This window comes from Quercus suber, unplaced genomic scaffold, assembly GCF_002906115.3.
Source record: "Quercus suber isolate HL8 unplaced genomic scaffold, Cork oak 2.0 scaffold_201, whole genome shotgun sequence".
Taxonomy (NCBI): Eukaryota; Viridiplantae; Streptophyta; class Magnoliopsida; order Fagales; family Fagaceae; genus Quercus; species Quercus suber.
The window spans coordinates 1,206-19,703 of NW_027069659.1; the positions used below are offsets into that span (position 1 = coordinate 1,206).

Sequence of the window (18,498 nt, forward strand, 5' to 3'; positions counted from 1 at the left end):
AGACAATTTTTATTAGTGAGATGACGATAGGGGCTAAAATAGAATGCGTTTTTCATTTTAGGGACTAAAAGCGGTTAAATAAAAAAGTAGAGACCAAAGTGGAAATGGCGTGAAAATGTAGGGACGAAAATAGTATTTCCGCCTTTTATTAATTTATTCTTTTTCATTATGTAGTAAAATTGTAAAACTATGACTAAAATTTTATACTTCTTTACAAACCTATGAATTTTGCTATGAATGGATTGTTTATATTATTAATAAACTACAATAATAATTTGATATCATATGTGAGCCTATTTACAAATTTACACATCCAATTTTTAGCCTATATAACTATATTTTTAGACAAATATACATATAAGCATGTAATATTATATATATATATATATACACTTATTTATATTTAAATCGAGTCTTACGTTCATAAACTTGTTCATGAACATATTATATTTGAACTTGACTTGTTTAATAGTTGAGCCTGAAATTTGGTTTGAATTTGACTTGTTCACTAAACAAATGAAAAATGATTAATTAAAGCCTAAACACAGAAATTTGCCTGAAAAGTAGCATTGGTCATGGCCAAAAGTAATGAGTATTGGTCCTTGTGGTGATTTTCTTTAGGTCACTAATTTTCACGTGATTATGTTACTAACTTTAATGATTTTTACTAGTACTTTTCAATTCATAGATTTTTTGCGTGCTGATTTCTAACGGTCTCTTTGTATAAAAAAGTCTGTGCTATCTGTTCTACATTATTCTCTCTCCCTCTCCGAAGCAGATGGCTAACAAATCTTGGTTGAAACCACGTGGAAAGTCTTGCCACTCAAGGCTTGGAAATCAAGGTTGCAATTTAGTCCTCGAATTTGATGACACCTATTTGATGAAGCGTAAGTTCGTCAGTAGAATGAATTCGTCAGTAGAATTGGTCAGATAAAGGCAATCCTCAGCCTGTATGATAGGACTCTCAAAGGTGGTCACCGGTGTGGTGCCTGCCATAAAACCTCCGATGCCAAAGTTAGTATAAGAAGCTCTTTAGGAAATGGACAATGTAATCGGAAAGAATTAAAGAGATCTCTTAGTATTTTAGTGTCTATGTACCTGGTCCTTGGCAATGTGGGAGACTTATATATGTTCTTATGGCCTCTAGCCGTTGGGGTAGTTATGGAGGTCTTAATGCTCCTTTTGGTAATGTCTGGGGCCGTTTAATGTGCCTTCACTGTCCTTCAACAGATTGTACAGTTGTCCCTGTAACCATTTTGGGTTTGATTGCCTGCATTGAATGGTCAGGATATATTCGTTAGTAAAGCATATAATTGACTCACTTAGCCAGAGTTTGGATTCGTCCGTATTGATGGGATCGTCCGTGTGTATATGAACTTGTCAGCCTCGTCAGTTACCCCCCGATTCTATGATCGTCATTTAAATGACGATTATAGAATGTGAAGAATTTTTTTACAGTTCACGAGTGTCGTTTGGGATTTTGATCAGCATTAAATGCAAAGTAGCGGCGTTTCGCAAATCATGGCATACGTGGCACGCGCTGGTGGGTGGAGTTAATGCTTTGATTTGGTGGGACTCTTGGGCTTCCCGCTGGTTTTTTTTTAGTTTTCCAAAGCCTTAGTTTAAAACCTCTTCTTGTTCACATTTTTAAAAAATCCTTCAATCATTTGCTTTGATCATCCTCTCCGGCGACCTCTCTCTGCAACCTTTCTGCAAACTAGCAATTGGTGTGGTGGTGCTCCCTCTTCCGACCGCTTCCTTAAGGTATGCCCATTCTCCTGTGTTACTCTTCTTCGCCTTGTTATGGCTTTGCATCTGATCTTTTTCTTTTTTCTTTTTTCGTTTGTTCTAAATTCCATGGGGGTTTAGTTCGCCGTTGTATCTTTTGGTTTTCATGCTTAGTAGCTCTGAGGTTAGGGTAGCTTGCCCCTCAATTTCATTCCTTTTTGCTCGCTTAGGAGGGTTTTTAGGGGTTTCCTCTAATATTGAGGATTTTGTTTTTGAGGGTAACTGTCTGAGTGTTGCTTTGGTTGATCTGTTGCCTTTGCTTCGTCAGTCTTTAGATTGGTTTGTGAACGAGGTTGGGGTGCGAGTAGGTATGTCTGAAGTTAGGTCGAGCGTGCTTGAAACTGGGTTGTCGTCCAACAGCGGCCCAGCGGAGGAAGATACCGTCGTCTCTGGCTCTCGAGAGGTCAGGGCTTTTTATGCCCTGGGAGAGGAGTGTGGGCTAGATGCTGACACATTGGCGAGGTTTAGAGATAGATTCCAGTTTCCAGATCGAGTTAGGGTTCGTCTGCCCAGTGTGGAAGACCGGGCGTGTCACTTTTTCCCAGGTGAGGTATGCTTTTACGAGGCTGCCTTCACCTGTGGGTTAAGGTTTCTCGTCCATCCTTTCTTGATGGAGTTGTTAGATCACTTTGGTATCGCTCTGGGGCAACTTATGCCCAACTCGTGGAGAATTTTAATCAGCTATATGGGGATATGGCTAGCAGCTAATGACGGGGATATGATCAGGGTTGACGAATTGGTGTATTTGTATCGTTTGAAAGCGTCAAAGGAGTATAGGTATTATGAACTAGTGCCTTGGGAGAGAGGGACTAGGATTGTCAAAAAATTACCTTCGTCATTCAGGTATTGGAAGTCCAGATTCTTCTATGTGTCTGGGGAAGATTTTGAGACACCCTTGGGTGAGGTTTGGGGTGATCTCCCGGTGTTACGTCGTCGGTGGGAAACCCCGACTTTAGGTGCGTCAATATTTCTTCTTCATTTCTTGAATTCTGTCGTGCTTACAATTATGGCCACTAACACCCTCTCTTTTTTTTTTTTTTTTAGTTAAAAGACGACCAAAGCTTAAGAGCAGGTATCGAGAACGTGTGCAGAGGGCTGTCAAGTATGCGCAGACGATCGAGAGCTGGGACGATCTCGTTGATCCCAGAACTCTTGCGTTCTACTGTCTCGGGCCTGAGCCCTCTGCCTTTGTTTTGAAAAACCTTGACATAGAAGGAAAAAAAAGTAAGTTCTAGCTTCATCAGTATCGACCTTTCTTTCTTGTGCTTTTCCTCGGGGCTAATGTTCTTCTTTTGACAGAGATGACGTCGAAATTCAATAAAGACATGTATGTGAAGATGAGGGCCAAGAAGGACGAGCCCTTGTCCAACATAGGAAAAAAGACCGTGCGTGTAGTAGGGAGGGGTCTTTCTGCCACTCCGCCAGCTTCCGTCACTCCCCTCGTCTCCGACACTGAGACGACGAGGACTGCTTCTCCGTCTACTTCAGTGGAGGAGCTCCCCACGCCCGTCTCCAAGAGGCCACGCCTGACGGGGAAGGAGAAAGAGAAAGAAGATGTTGGTCGCTTAACAATCTGGGGTGACGAGAGGCTGGCAGTTGAACGGGCCCACAGCATTGTGACGACTGACGACCTGAAGGCTTTCTCTGGGGTCCCCTTTAATACAGTCGCTGGTGGCCACGTCCATAAGCTCGTTCAGGTGAAGTGCTTTTACTTCTTTCATGAGCAACCCTTTCCTTTTTTTTTTTTTTTACTGAAGAATTGGTACTTCTTTTCAGGTTCTGGGAGAGAGCTTACACATTGCTTCTGAGTATCTTACTCAAGAGGCTAAGCTGGCATCCCTTTCATCAAAGGTGCAAGCTCTAGAGAATGAGAACTCAAAGCTAAAGAAGGACCTCATCGACTCGATGGACGAAGCCACCACTTTGAAGGAGAAGGTTAAGGTTTTAGGTGACGACCTCAGAGTTGAGCGCCAGTTGAACCTGGAAAAGGACGAGCAGCTTCAAAGCTCCAAGGAATCGTTGAAGACCATCGCGGCTAGGTCCGTTGAGGCCTTTCAAACCACTGACGAGTACAATACTGTGCTCTTCAGTTGGTATTTTAAAGGCTTTAAACTTCTTCGAAGGTACATAGTCAAGCACCCAACTGGCGTTGACATTGGAGGCTTGGACCTGGAAGAAATGGACAAAGAGATGGCCGCTGACGAAGCTGCTCTGTCCATGGTCCCCGCTGATGATGATCCAGGAAATGCCCCTGCTGATGATGATGTAGCCGTTGATGCCCCTCCGACTTCCGAAGCCTAAACCTGTTACTTTAGTTTTTTGTTGATTATTGCCTATTGTGGCCTCTGTTTTCTTTTGTAAATCTTATCCAGAAACTTATTTATTTTTGGGGAACAATGTTTAAGCCCAGTGTTTATGGGTTTGTAAAGAAACAATGGTAGTTTTAACTTACTTCTTGCATCTTTCCTGTGTCTACAAGTTATATGCTCTTAATTGCACATGTGATGTGTTTGGTGAAACATTTTTCGTTTCTATGATACATACCTTCTTTGGAATTGTGAGCGTCAGTAGTTTACATCCGTCACTGAGGAATCTTACTACTTAGCCATTTTTTGGCTTTTCAATCACCCTTAGTGATATTATCTACGTCAGTAACTTACATCCGTCTACGCGGAATCTTGTTACTTAGCTACTTTTTCGGCTTTTTATCACTTACACCTTTTTCAAGGTTTTTTTTTTAGTCGTTAGTAGTTTACATCCGTCAATACGGAATCTTACTACTTAGCCTTTTTTTTTTTCTTGGCTCTTTAATCACTATTAGTGACATTATCTTTGTCAGTAACTTACATCCGTCTTCGCGGAATCTTGTTACTTAGCCATTTTTGTTTCTTGGCTCTTTAATCACTATTAGTGACATTATCTTCGTTAGTAACTTACATCCGTCTTCGCGGAATCTTGTTACTTAGCCATTTTTGGCTTTTGTTAGATTCTTTGAGCGAGCCTGTTTGAACACGAATACTGGCTGAATAATCAATTTATTGATAGTTAACGACGAATACATCTCTCAATTACATCTACTGGTGGTATTTCTTCAAATGTTCCACGTTCCATGGCCTTGGGAGCCTTTGTTCGTCTAAGGTCTCCAGATGGTAGCTGCCTTGTCTGGAGTAGTGAATGACTTTGTATGGTCCTTCCCAAGTAGGGCCGAGCTTTCCTTGAGTTGGATCTTTGGTTGCTTGGGTTACTTTGCGCAGGACGAGGTCTCCTATGCTGAGTCGTCTAAGCTTCACCCTTCTGTTGTAGTACTCTGTCATCTTCTTCTAGTATTCCGTCATTCTGCTGAGGGCTTTGTCTTGCACTTCGTCAAGGCAATCTAGATCAACTCGCAATAGATCGTCATTCTCTTCTTCGTTGAACGCTACCCGTCTGGTGCTGGTTATTCTGACTTCGATAAGGATCACTGCTTCTGTACCATAGGTAAGTCTGAAGGAGGTTTCTCTCGTTGGGGTTCTAGCCATGGTTCTGTAGGCCTACAGGACGTTGGGCAGTTCTTCTGGCTAGGCACCCTTCGAATCGTCCAGCTTGGTCTTTATGATCTTGAGCAACGTGCGGTTCGTCACTTCCGTCTGTCCATTCGCTTGTGGGTGGCCTGGTGATGAAAATTGGTTCTTGATGCCTAGGCCTAAGTAGAAGTCTGTTGTCTAATATGATCGTCCTTGGAATCCCGAACCTGCAGATTATATTCTTCCAGATGAAACCTTGGATTCTAGTCTCGGTGATGGTCGCCAATGCCTCTGCTTCAACCCATTTAGTCAAATAATCAATAGCAACTAGCAATAATTTTACTTGACCTTTGCCTTGAGGAAGGGGGCCAACGATGTCGATCCCTCATTGTGCAAACGGCCATGGAGATGTTATCGTCGTCAGCTTTTCTGATGGCAGGTGTTGAACATTCCCGAACCTCTGACATTTGTCACATTTCTTGACGAACCTTGATGCATCCTTTTGCATGGTTGGCCAGAAGTACCCCGCTCGCATAATCTTTCTTACCAAGGATCTTGGTCCTGCATGGTCCCCGCAAATTCCTTCATGCACCTCTCTCAGGATGTATTCTGCCTCTCCTTCGTCAACGCACCTCAAGTAAGGCATGGAGAAACCTCTCTTGTATAAGGTGTCATTGAGAATCGTGAATCTGGCAGCTCTCTTCTTGATCTTCCTGGCTTCATCTGCATCCTGGGGTAGGTGTCCATCCTGGAGAAAGGACATGATGGGCGTCATCCAGCTACTTTTGCTCTGGACTGCGAATGTCGAAATTTCTTCTATGCTGGGGTTTTTTTGTATCTCCATCATCAGGTCTGTCTTTGATTCTGTTCCTTCCGACGAGGCTATCTTTGAAACTTCGTCTGCGGCCCTATTCTGGCTTCTCGGAATTTGGATGAACTCTACTTTTTCGAACTCTTTCGTCAAGTGCTTCGTCAACTTGAGGTATTTCTGTATTCTTTCTTCTTTTGCTTTGTATTCCCCTTTGATCTGCCCAATTACTAACTTTGAGTCGTTCTGGACCAGCAGGTTCCTGGCCCCAAGCTCTTTCCCGAGCCTTAGGCCTGTCAGAATTCCTTCGTACTCAGCCTCGTTATTGGTGGCTGGGAATTTTAGCTGAACTCCATATCTCAATACTTCTCCGTCAGGGGTGGTTATGACTACCCCTACTCCCCCTCTTTTTTGGGCTGACGAGCCATCAGTTTGCATTATCCATATTTTGTTTTCGTTGGCATGGTTGGGCTCATCTAGATAGGTAAACTCGGCGATGAAGTCTGCCAACGCTTGTGCTTTAATGGCCGTCCTAGGATGGTACTCCACATCGAATTGGCTGAGTTCAATTGCCCATTGGACCATCCTCCCAGCTGCTTCGGGCTTGCTTATAGACTTCTTGATGGGTTGGTCCGTCATCACTAAGATTGGATTTGTCTGGAAGTATTGCCTGAGCTTGCGTGAGGCTACTATCAAGGCGAATGTGATTTTCTCGATCTTTGGGTACCTGAATTCAGCTCCTTGGAAAGCTTGGCTGACGTAGTAGACTGGGAGCTGTTTCCTATCTTCTTCTCGTATTAAGGCTGCACTAACGGCTGCAGATGAAACTGCCAGGTATAAGTACAAGTTTTCACCTTCTTTGGACGGGCTTAGGAGTGGTGGATTGTTGAGGTAACGCTTGAGCTCTTGGAAGGCCACTTCACATTCGTCGGTCCATTCAAAGGCTTGCTTCAGGGTCTTAAAGAATGGTAAGCATTTGTCCGTTGCTCTAGACACAAATCTGTTAAGAGCTGCAATCCGGCCTATGAGCTTCTGGACTTCCTTGATAGTCTTAGGTGATGCCATATTGAGTATAGCTTGCACCTTCTTAGGATTTGCTTCTATTCCTCTCTGAGATACCATGAATCCGAGGAATTTTCCGGAGGCGACACCAAAACCACACTTACCAGGGTTTAGCTTTATTTGGTATTGCTTGAGGGTATCGAATGTCTCCTTAAGGTCGTCCAGATGAGCGAGTTCTTCCTTGCTCTTGATGAGCATATCGTCGACGTACACTTCCATATTCCTACCTATCTGCTTGACGAACATTTTATTCACCAACCTCTAATACGTCGCTCCTGCGTTCTTCAGTCCAAAGGGCATTACTTTATAGCAGTAGAGCCCCTGGCTGGTAATGAAGGTGGTTTTATCCTGATCCTCGTTAGCCATTTTTATCTGGTTGTATCCTGAGAATGCATCCATGAATGTCAACAGCTTGTGCCCGGCCGTAGAGTCTACTAGCTGGTCTATTCTGGGAAGAGGGAAACTGTCCTTCGGGCAGGCCTTGTTTAGGTCCGTGAAGTCCACGCACATTCTCAATTTTCCATTTGCTTTCTTTACTAGGACGACATTTACCAGCCAGTCTGGATAGTACACCTCCCTGATAAAGCCTGCAGTCAAGAGTTTACTCACCTCGTCAGCAATTGCTTGGTCTCTTTCGGGCGCAAAAGTTCTTCGTCTCTGCTTGATGGGTTTCCTCTCTGGGTCCACATTCAACCTGTGTTGAATAACTCCTGGAGATATGCCCGGCATGTCGTCATGGCTCCAAGCAAAGATGTCCAAGTTCTCGTTGAGAAACTGAATGAGCCTCGTTCTCATCTCAGGACTTAAGGTCGTCCCTATTCTGGTTGTTTTTGTCATTTCCCCTTCGATCAATTCCACTACTTCCAGTGCTTCCACCTTTTCTTCCTCTTTTTCTTCCACTATCCACGCGTGGTTCTCCTTAGCTGCTAAAACAGCTTGGTAGCATTCTCGAGCTAGAACTTGGTCTCCTTTAACTTCACCAATACCATCTTCCGTTGGAAATTTCACCTTCAAGCAGCAGGTGGATGTGGACGCCTTCCATTTGTTGAGTGCTGGCCTTCCGATGATGATATTATAGGATGAGGGATAATCTACTACCAAAAAGTCTATCTGACGAGTCAACTGCTTTGGGTACGTTCCCACTGTTATTGTCAGCGTCACTATGCCTGTGGGATACACCCTGTCACCGTTGAAACTGACGAGTGGAGAATCGAATGGACGAAGTCTTTTGGGATCCAGCTTCAATTTTTGGAATGCGGAAAAGTAAATGATATCGGCAGAGCTACCGTTATCCACGAGGATCCTTTTGGTGTTGAACCCTTCTATGGTGAGCATTATGATCAAGCAGTCATTGTGAGGCTGTTTCACTCCTCTGGAGTCACTCTCGTTGAAGGTCATATCCTGATCAGTTCGTCTGTACTTTGGCAGGGGTGCCATATGGACGCTATTCACTTGTCGATGATGTGCTTTCTTGAGTGACTGGAATGAGCCCCCGGTGGTAGGCCCCCCTGCGATCGTCTGTATCTCCCCGATCACATTTTGAGAAGGTTGTGATTGACGGCCGTCGTTCCTGGATGTGTTCCCCCTTCTTCACGAATTTTTGTAGCTTCCCCCTTCGTATCAATTCTTCTATCTGCTCTTTGAGATCCCTACAGTCTTTGGTGTAATGGCCATGATCTTTGTGAAATCGGCAATACTTACTTTTGTCGCGGACGTTAGGAGATGAGTGCAGTGGTCGCAGCCACTTAAGGTAGTGCTCGTCTTTAATCTGTGCTAAAATTTTGTCAATAGGCATAACGAGAGGGGTGAATTTTACCGTTCGTGGATTTTTATCATCTTTCCTTCTAACTTCGTCATTGGTTCGACGATCTAGTCAGTCCCGCTTTTGCCCCCTACGATCGTCTTCTTTTCTTCCTTTGTCCCTTGGTTTGTCCTCGTCCTTGATAGCAGCCAATGCGTCCTTAGCGTTCATGTACTTCTGCGCCTTGAGGAGCATTTCAGCCATCGTCTTTGGGGGGTTCTTCGCGAGTGAGCTGACGAGATCCCTGGACCTCAGTCCTGCCTTGAAGGTCGTTAGTTGCACCATATCGTCGGCTTCGTCTACCTCCAGTGATTCCCTCGTGAAACGTTTTACATACGACCTTAGGGTTTCCTTTTCTCCCTGCCTGATGGTAAGCATGTGGTCAGCGGTTCTCTTTGGTCATTGTCCCCCAATAAAGTGACGCAGGAAGGCGTTGCTCAACTGCTCGAACGTATCGATGGATGATGTTGGCAACTTTGTGAACCATTCTTCGGCAGCTCCCCTGAGTGTAGTAGGGAAGGAACGACACAATATTTCATCTGGAGGCTGTTGAAGTCCCAGGGTCGTCTTGAAGGTGTTTAAGTGATCTTGAGGGTCCTTCAGCCCATCGAAGGGCTCGAGCTGAGGTAACCGGAATTTTGACGGCACTGGGTAGTCGAGGACCGTTGTTGTGAATGGCGAATCCGTCGCCCGGACCATCCGATCCACGCTCCGCTCCGTTTTTTCTTTGATGGCATTCCTTAGTTTGTCCATCTCCCTCCTCATCTCCCGAAGAATATCTGAATTTTGCTAGGCGGGAGTGTTTGGCCTTCGATGGTCACTTCTTCTGTTGCTATCCCCCTCATCTTCCTGATTTTCCTTCGAACGATTTTCCTCCTGCTGGAGCCGTAACCTCATTTCTTGGTTTTGCCTAGTCAGTTCTTCAACTGTGGCTGCAAGAGCTTGAACTTGCTGAGTTAGAGCTGCAGAATCTTGATTAGACTCCATTCTAAAAAGAATAAGAATAAGGAACTACTATTTCGAGTTTGAACACGAAAAATGTCGTTCCCCACAGCCGGCGCCAAACTGATGAAGCGTAAGTTCGTCAGTAGAATGAATTCATCAGTAGAATTGGTCAAATGAAGGCAATCCTCAGCCTGTATGATCGGACTCTCAAAAGTGGTCACCGGTGTGGTGCCTGCCACAAAGCCTCCGATGCTAAAGTCAATATAAGAAACTTTCTAGGAAATGGACAATGTAATCAGAAAGAATTAAAGAGATCTCTTAGTATTTTAGTGTCTATGTACCTGGTCCTTGGCAATGTGGGAGACTTATATATGTTCTTATGGCCTCTAGCCATTGGGGTAGTTATGGAGGTCTTAATGCTCCTTTTGGTAACGTCTGGGGCCGTTTAATGTGCCTTCACTATCCTTCAACAGATTGTACAGCTGTCCCTATAACCGTTTTGGGTTTGATTGCCTGCATTGAATGGTCTGGATATATTCGTCAGTAAAGCATATAATTGACTCACCTAGCCAGAGTTTGGATTCGTCCGTATCGATGGGATCGTCCGTGTGTACATGAACTCGTCAGCCTTGTCACTATTCAACCCCAAAACATATATGAATGATTAGACTTAGAATCAAAGTCGTCTGATCACTTGCTTCTACTTCTCTTCGAAGATGAAAAAATTTTCTTCTTTCTCCAATATTAGTTGTCAAACTTGGAATCACAAATGATGACATTATTGCCTGCATTTTCTTTTTTAAGCGAAAATTTGGAAATTGTTGATTTGTGATTTTGTTGGGTGAAAACTTGTGAATGGTTGATTGGTGGAGAGAAATGTTGAAAATGGGGAAAGTTGGAAAAGAGAAAAGAAAAATTCATATATATGGAGAGAGAAAATATAATAAAAAACTAAAATAATATTTAAATAGAAAGGAGAATTAATACAAAGTATATGAATAGTGGAGTTTCTAATTAAAATTTAGCTAAAAGTATTAAGGTTGATATGGATGATCTAATGCCAAATCCTAGTTGCTTCTATGGCCATTCTGCTTGGGCACTCTTGGAGTAGTTGCTTTCAGTTATGCATTCACATTCTCCTCTTTGCTTTCCATACTTCATAGGAGAAATTAGAATATACTGTCTTAAATATAAGATGAGTTTGACATCCTGTAATTTCTTATAGCATATTTGTTAAAGATGAGACAAAAAAAAGGGATAAAAGTTAACTTATTTATTAAATGTGAGACAAAAGATAAACACTAGCTTATTTGAAGTAGTGAAACTCTATTCTCTTTAAATCTTTATATTGTCTAGGAAAATCTTTTGATGCGATGTATAGGCTTTGTGATAGATACAATGAACTGTAACTTATGAAATTTTTTCCATGATAATTGTTATTATTATTATTATGCCAAAATACTAATTGATTTTTAACATATAATTAGATTTAAACTTCAAATATATTGTTCAATAACAAAAAATTTACCAATTAAGTTAATTAGAATCCACAAAGTTCTTAAAGAATAAATTTGATTTTTACTACCATTTTATTTTCAAGATTATCTTTAAGTAAATGTACATGATAATGCCCCTATAAGATAAGGATGGAGCACGTGATCCGACCCTATATCCCATCATGCTACCATTACTATGCACAATCCTCTGTGAAGTAATTGCCGTCGGTTCTATCGACACATTCTCGAAATTCCTCTCCATGCTTCACTTCAGACAAGAAATTAGAATTGATGGACTTAATTAATACAGCAATATAGTCTAAAAAAGCGGCACCTATTTGGCTGGTAAAGTAAAAGCTTTTGAGTTTTGATGCGATGGTGGCTGATATATATCGTTGAACTCAATTATCACGGACAAATTTGGGAAGTGTCCCGTTTGGGTAAAAATAGCAGTATGATACTCTTTTCTCCAAACTATATAGGGAAATGTCCTTTTTTTGTAACTCGATTTTTTTAAAATTGAGTTAGGCCATATAGCGGCGTTTTTTAAGAGCCTATAGTGACGTTTTTAGGACCTATAGTGGCGTTTTTTTAACTCGATTTATAAGAAATTGAGTTATAGGTAAAAAAATTAAAAAAATTGTCTATAACTCGATTTTATGGAAATCGAATTATAAAACGTCACTATAGATCCTGAAAATGTCACTATAGGTCCTTAAAAACGCCGCTATAGGGCTCCAGAAATTTTTTTTTTAATAACTCGATTTTGAAAAAATCGAGTTACAAAAGAAGGGCATTTCCCTATATAGTTTGGAGAAAAGGACATTATGCTGCTATTTTTACCCAAATGGGGCATTTCTCAATTTTGTCCTTATTATCACCGGTGTCTCTTTCAAGATTATATTCGTGGAGTGAATCCTGTGCAACATGTTGATCGTTACTATCGTGGAAGCTATAACCTTTTACATTCTTTTAAAGAAAATCCACCATTTTCGATCTCACTGTAGCCTTTTCATTTAGTCCAAAAAAAGATTTTCAAATTGAAGTTGAAGATAAGGATCTCTTGGAGCCCAGATTACACACCGTATTCTATGACGTGGACACCGAGACCGACAGACATGATTCTGTTCTAGCCGGAACATGGTATGCATGATTTTTCAATTTTCAAGTAGCTTCATATATATAAGCTGAGAATCGAAAAAAGTGTAAAAATCATATGAGTCATGCCTTATGCGTACTCTTGAATCTTAATACTAAGTTGTTACTTGAGGTTGAAGGCGCTGTCAAAGTCGTCAATTTACTACGTACGAAACAGGAGTGATCATTGGAAGCCAATAGCAGGTAGCCGTCCTCTATTTTGAGTCCTTTCCGCATTCCGGGGTAAGTTATGATCAAGGTATTAAAATACCGAAGGTGTCAACATTCAAGATTCAACAACATTAAATTACTACTTAGCAAGTAAACAAAAACAATTAAACTCATTAAATTACTTTACTGATTTGGTGTTCTAATTATTGAACACATTTTCAACTGTCCTCATTTAAAAAAAAAAAAAAAAAGTCAATTCACTAATAATTGAATCAATTCCATCTTACAAATTATAAACAAAAATACTATATTAGGACAAAATTTGTACCACAAAATACGAATGGTGAAGAAAAACTAGTAAGTTTATACACTGATGGCTTTATGATTTTTTTTTTTAAAGAGATAATTAAGAAACTTAAATTAAACAAAATTTAATAATTTTTTTTTTTAGAAATAAAAAAGCACTTGAATATATTGAGTTATCCAAAAAAAAAAAAAAAACATGCAAATACATTAGTTTTACAATTTCNAAAACAATGCCTCCTTACGATGAAGTGGAAAAAGAAAAAGATTAAAATAGCATAGGGAAAACTGAGAAAAAGATAAGGAACGAGAGCTAAGTATATATATATCATTGATAATAGACCAAACTGTGCAAGACTGTGAGAGTTTGACTTCAAAGCGTCATGAGGGTCAATGAATCACCCTCCAAAACTCCCTTATTGAGTCCAGTTTCAATGCCAACCCAATGCCCGCCAGGCTGCCAAGGCCTCAACTTCAATGGCTGTACTAGGTAGTGGGATTCGCTGCGCCAAGGAGACCATCACCTGTCCCTTACTGTCTCTAATCACCACCCCTAAACCCACCTGGTTTTCATCCTTGAAAAGTGCCCCATCAAAATTAATCTTGTACAGTTGGTGCGCTCTAATCATTGAGGTGCGCTCTAATCTTTTACTGTCTCTAATCACCACCCCTAAACGCAATCCAATATGTAATTAGAATCCACGAGTACAATCTTTTATCATCAAATAAAATATATGGGCTTCAAATACCGCATATACCAAAACTAATTAATATCTTAAAATGTAATAAGGAGCAGAGTATAAATTGTAACGTATCTAGAAAAAGTGTTTGAAGCCATTCCTTTTTTTGAAGGTACTTGACCTCAATTTCTACTATGTAAAGTGAGTGGAAAGTCACATGGAATGGAAGAGCGTCCTTTTCCCTTCTCTACCATGCGGTACGTGGGAGTGGGACCAATCCATCTCAAATTGCTTTGGGTAGTGGTAGGGTGGAGACTTTAATTTCCTCCAATTTTGAAAGGCGAAATCATTGCAACATTCACACTCCACACTGCATCATTCTCGACGTGTGGATTCTTGTCCAAAAAATTTGTTTCTTTTGCCTTAGTGCCCTCCAGTCTACAGACCACGTACACTACTTTCTTCATTTTCAAAGAGAACCAATTCAATCACCGACGTTTCAATGTACTAGGCCAGTGTCAAACACTTGCTTCTGCTTTGTCCAATATTGAAAGAGACATTTGAGGCTTAGAGTTGAAAAAATTCAACTTTTCATATATAAGGTCTCAAGAAATAAGAGTATAGCTAGGCAGATCTAAATCAACTTGTTAGATTCTTTCGTGTGAACAAACTCATACATTCTGTACACATACTTCGACAGATTTACAAATCAAAGTACTAATTGTTTTATACAATCGGAAACTATAGTTTTATATTGGATTGTAAAATTAGGAAGAATTGGATTCATTTATGAGGATTTGAATGAAAATATCATTGTATTTAGAATATATATATATATATATATGTATGTATGGATATAGTACCTTAAAAGGGGTGTAGATGATCTAAATTCTATTCAATCGCCAAGGATGATTGTGTGACTGGGGAAATTTACGAGTGGCACAAAGGTAATGCTTAGTTTGTTATTTGAGGTCTCTTTGAGAATTTATGTATACATGTTTTGAGGATGAAAAATCTGTATACTAGTTTCTGAACTCATAAAAAAGAATGAAATGATCACTTAAAGGTGTAGAATCAAATGCAATACCAGGACAAAGACAATAAGGAAATTTTTAAGAATGCTTAATTAGCACACTTATAAGGTTAAAACTCAATATATGTGCGGCCATTGTGGTGTGCCTAGAATATAATATTTGTTGGGTTGGGGTGCCATGTGACCTAATATTAGGTCATGTGTTCTAAGATTACATCGAATGTTTTTTTTTTAATAAGAAATTCGTAACTTTTATTAAGAAGTCTTCATATATATATATATATATATATAACACAGAAGTTCATTCGTTCCTCGTCTAGCTTGCCAAGAGGAATTCATCATCATCAGTCATCACATGGCAAACCAAAATACATGTGTGTGTTAAACAACTATATATATATATATATATAAAAGTCAGAAGTTCATTCGTTCCTCATCTAGCTTGCCAAGAGGAATTCATCCTCATCAGTCATCACATGGCAAACCAAAATACATGTGTGTGTGTGTTAAACAAACTTACATGTTCCACTGTCTATCACTTTAGCATGCATCATGGGTCCTTCCTTCTTTCCAATATCCCACTATTCACCACCATCAGCCCAATGGGCCCAACGCTGATTTAGCAATGACAACTATAAACAGTGAAAAAGTGGGGGAGAAAAAAAAATTGTCCTAGATAATTTATATATATATATATATATTATATATGTATGTATGTATGTATGTATGTATGTGTGTGTGTGTTTTTTTTAAAGCCAAAACTCAGATAAAATTCAATTAGAATATGTAATTAGAGTACAATTTTGTACCATGTATCCTAAATTATTATTTCTTAATTTTAGACTCAAATATGAGATCACATCATAACTATCCATCAAAATGAATTATTAAGTACAAATCCAAAGAATCTAGAATTAATGAATTGTAAAAATAAGAGGAAAAAAAAAAGTGCTTCACAATAACAAAAATTAAGAAGTAATAAAAAAAATTAAATAAAATATACACGCATTGACAATTTACATTTTCTACTGAATAATATTCTTACAAGCTTTTTAATATAAGAATGACAATCAATAGTATTTAATTCAAATATGTATGAATTATACTATAGATCAGATTGTATATTCCATGCATATCCATGAGATTACAAGTTAGTATATATTTAAAGCCAAAGCTAATTGCATATCATCTATATATATATATATATATATAAAACCGAAACTTTTAAAACTCCCACAATTTTCCACATCATCATTTTAATTTATAAAAAATTTTAATTTTTAAAACTAAATAGTGAGAGAGTCCTAACAGAAGTCTCTTTTATATATATATATATATATATAAGAGACAAAATCTTTGAAAACCCTAAAGCAGCCTCCTCTGTCCGTCTCCACTAAGAGAGAAAACCCTAAACTTCAATTTCTTTGGTACGCTTGCTCTTGCTTTTTCTATTTTTGTGAATAAGTTTTTTTTTTTTTTTTGCTTTTGTTTTGTGTCTAGTGGAGGTGATCTTGTGACTGTCTGTTCTTCCAGGCCCCATGAGATTCTACATGACTTTCATTGGCGATGGAGGTGTACTTTACATTATATAATATAACTACAAGTATTGTAGTAAGTTTGCTAACTTTTTGTGTGGTTCAAAGCTGCTATATTCTATATTATTTAGATTTTATAACCTTAAGCCTTACATTACGGAGACGTATGTTAGGTTGTTTCACATAAGAAGTAGCTTATTGCATTTGTTGTACAAGTTTTCAATTCCTTTTGTGTGGATATTTTTTCACAGCTGTGGAGTAAGGTCTATGCGCTATATGTTATCTTATGTTTTCTCTTATGGTGTCATGTTTCTTTGTTTATTGATTAAAGATTATGTTGGAAGCCTATATTATTTGCACCTTCAAAGTGTTCGACAATGTTTGAACCAAATTTTTCATCAATTATGAAGAATTGGATAATAAATAAATAAATAAAATAACTTAGAAAAGCTTTCCATCCTTACTGAAATTGTCTCGCAATAATGACTATATATATATATATATATATATATTTTTTTTTTTTTTTTAATTTGTAGGTTCTAAATCTTTTGATTTTTAATTTTATTGTCTTTTGAAAGTTTGACCATCTAAATTTTTGGGTTCAATTTTTTGCAATATTTGAAATAGTTTGGCAAATTTCAACTGTTATAGCTATGGATTATTCTCTTGAAGGTAACCTATCTTTCTCTTATATTTCTCTATTTGATAGTCATATATTTTTTTTTGTTTCAATAATTTTTAGGCAATACCAGTAAATTTTCTGATTTTTCTTTTCTTTTCAGAAGTTTTAACATCATAATTTTTTAGTTTTTTTTTTTTTTTTTTTTTTTTTGCAATATCTAAATTTGTTGTAACTCAAAAAGATAGAGCAATTCATGCAATAGTATAGTTTCATAATCAATTTAAAATTTTATAAAACTATTTTAGTCTATTATAAAAAGGTAAGTTCTCGTGCATTGCACGGGTTTTCGACTAGTATATATTATATAATAAAAGTTGGGCTTAAAAGCTGTGATTGTGTCAAGTGGCTTCATCAAATTGTAAAAATTTTTAAAAATTTTAAGACTTTTAGAAAAAATATATAAAACTTTTTTTCTCTTATAATTTCTAAGTAGATAAAAATCTTAATTATCCTTTACTAAAAAAAGTGTAATATATTAACCAAAATAGGGAGAAAAAGTGAAGGGAAAAAAGAAAAGAAAAGTATTAGAAACAAAAAAACGTAAGGAAAAAATAATTACAGAAAAATGTTAGATTAACCAAAATAGGGAGAAAAAGTGAAGGGAAAAAAATTAAAGAAAAGTATGAGAAACAAAAAAAAAAAAGTGAATGAAAAAAATAATTATAGAAAAATGTTAGAAACAGTTTTTTTTTTTTTTTTAATTATAATCTTCAATATATAATTGATTAGCTGTAATACAATATAAGGCTTTTGTGTCTATCCAAATTGTTTTTTACCCTTAAGAGAAGTCTATTTCTATCCAAAGAACAGATTGATATATTATTATTGATTTTTTAAGTTTTTGTGTTCATCAAATAAAAATCTTAATTATCCTTTACTAAAAAAAAAAAAAAACGTAATAGATTAACAAAAATCATATACTATATAATAAAAGTTAGACTTAGAAGCGTGGTTATACCAAGTGACTTCACCAAATTGCAAGATTTTTTTTTTTTTTTATTTTTAATATATATATATATATATGTTCTTATCTTCTTCTCCTATAATTTCTAAGTTGATTAAAATTTTGATTTGATTACAATCCAAATTCTTCAACTAATCCTTATCTTATTATAATTTATAAGTCAATAAGTATAACACTTAAAAACAAACTCAGCTTCACACTTCCAAAAAAAATTTACTACACGTAAAAAATTTTAGAATTTTTTTAAATTTAAAGAAAAATAGAGATATATATATATATATAGATTTTTAGATTTTAAATATATATATATATATATAATTAAAATTTTATTCTCATATAATTTCTAAGTTGATAAAAATCTTAATTTGATTACAATCCAAATTCTTCATCTAATCCATCTAATCCTTATTTTAGTGTAGTGTATTTATAAAAAAATAATAATAATAATTTTAACAAAACATGCAACTTACATTAAAAAATAAGTGTTTTAACAAAACATGTAACCTACATCAACAAAAAGTAAAATTTTAAAAAGAGATTAAATTTAGTTAGTTTTCTTCTTTGAGAAGTAAATTTAGTTCGTTAGTATC

General features: G+C 37.7%; 2 protein-coding genes across 2 annotated transcripts; both read right to left on the bottom strand.

Moving 5' to 3' along the window:
• Window positions 1-5,676: 5,676 nt before the first annotated feature.
• LOC136069991 (uncharacterized) lies at window positions 5,677-7,380 on the bottom strand. The gene has a single exon (XM_065779182.1). The coding sequence runs from the start codon at window positions 7,378-7,380 to the stop codon at window positions 5,677-5,679; it is 1,704 nt and encodes a 567-aa protein (XP_065635254.1).
• A 42-nt stretch (window positions 7,381-7,422) lies between these two features.
• Window positions 7,423-8,598, bottom strand: LOC136069992 (uncharacterized). The gene has a single exon (XM_065779183.1). The coding sequence runs from the start codon at window positions 8,596-8,598 to the stop codon at window positions 7,423-7,425; it is 1,176 nt and encodes a 391-aa protein (XP_065635255.1).
• Between the last annotated feature and the right edge of the window lie 9,900 nt (window positions 8,599-18,498).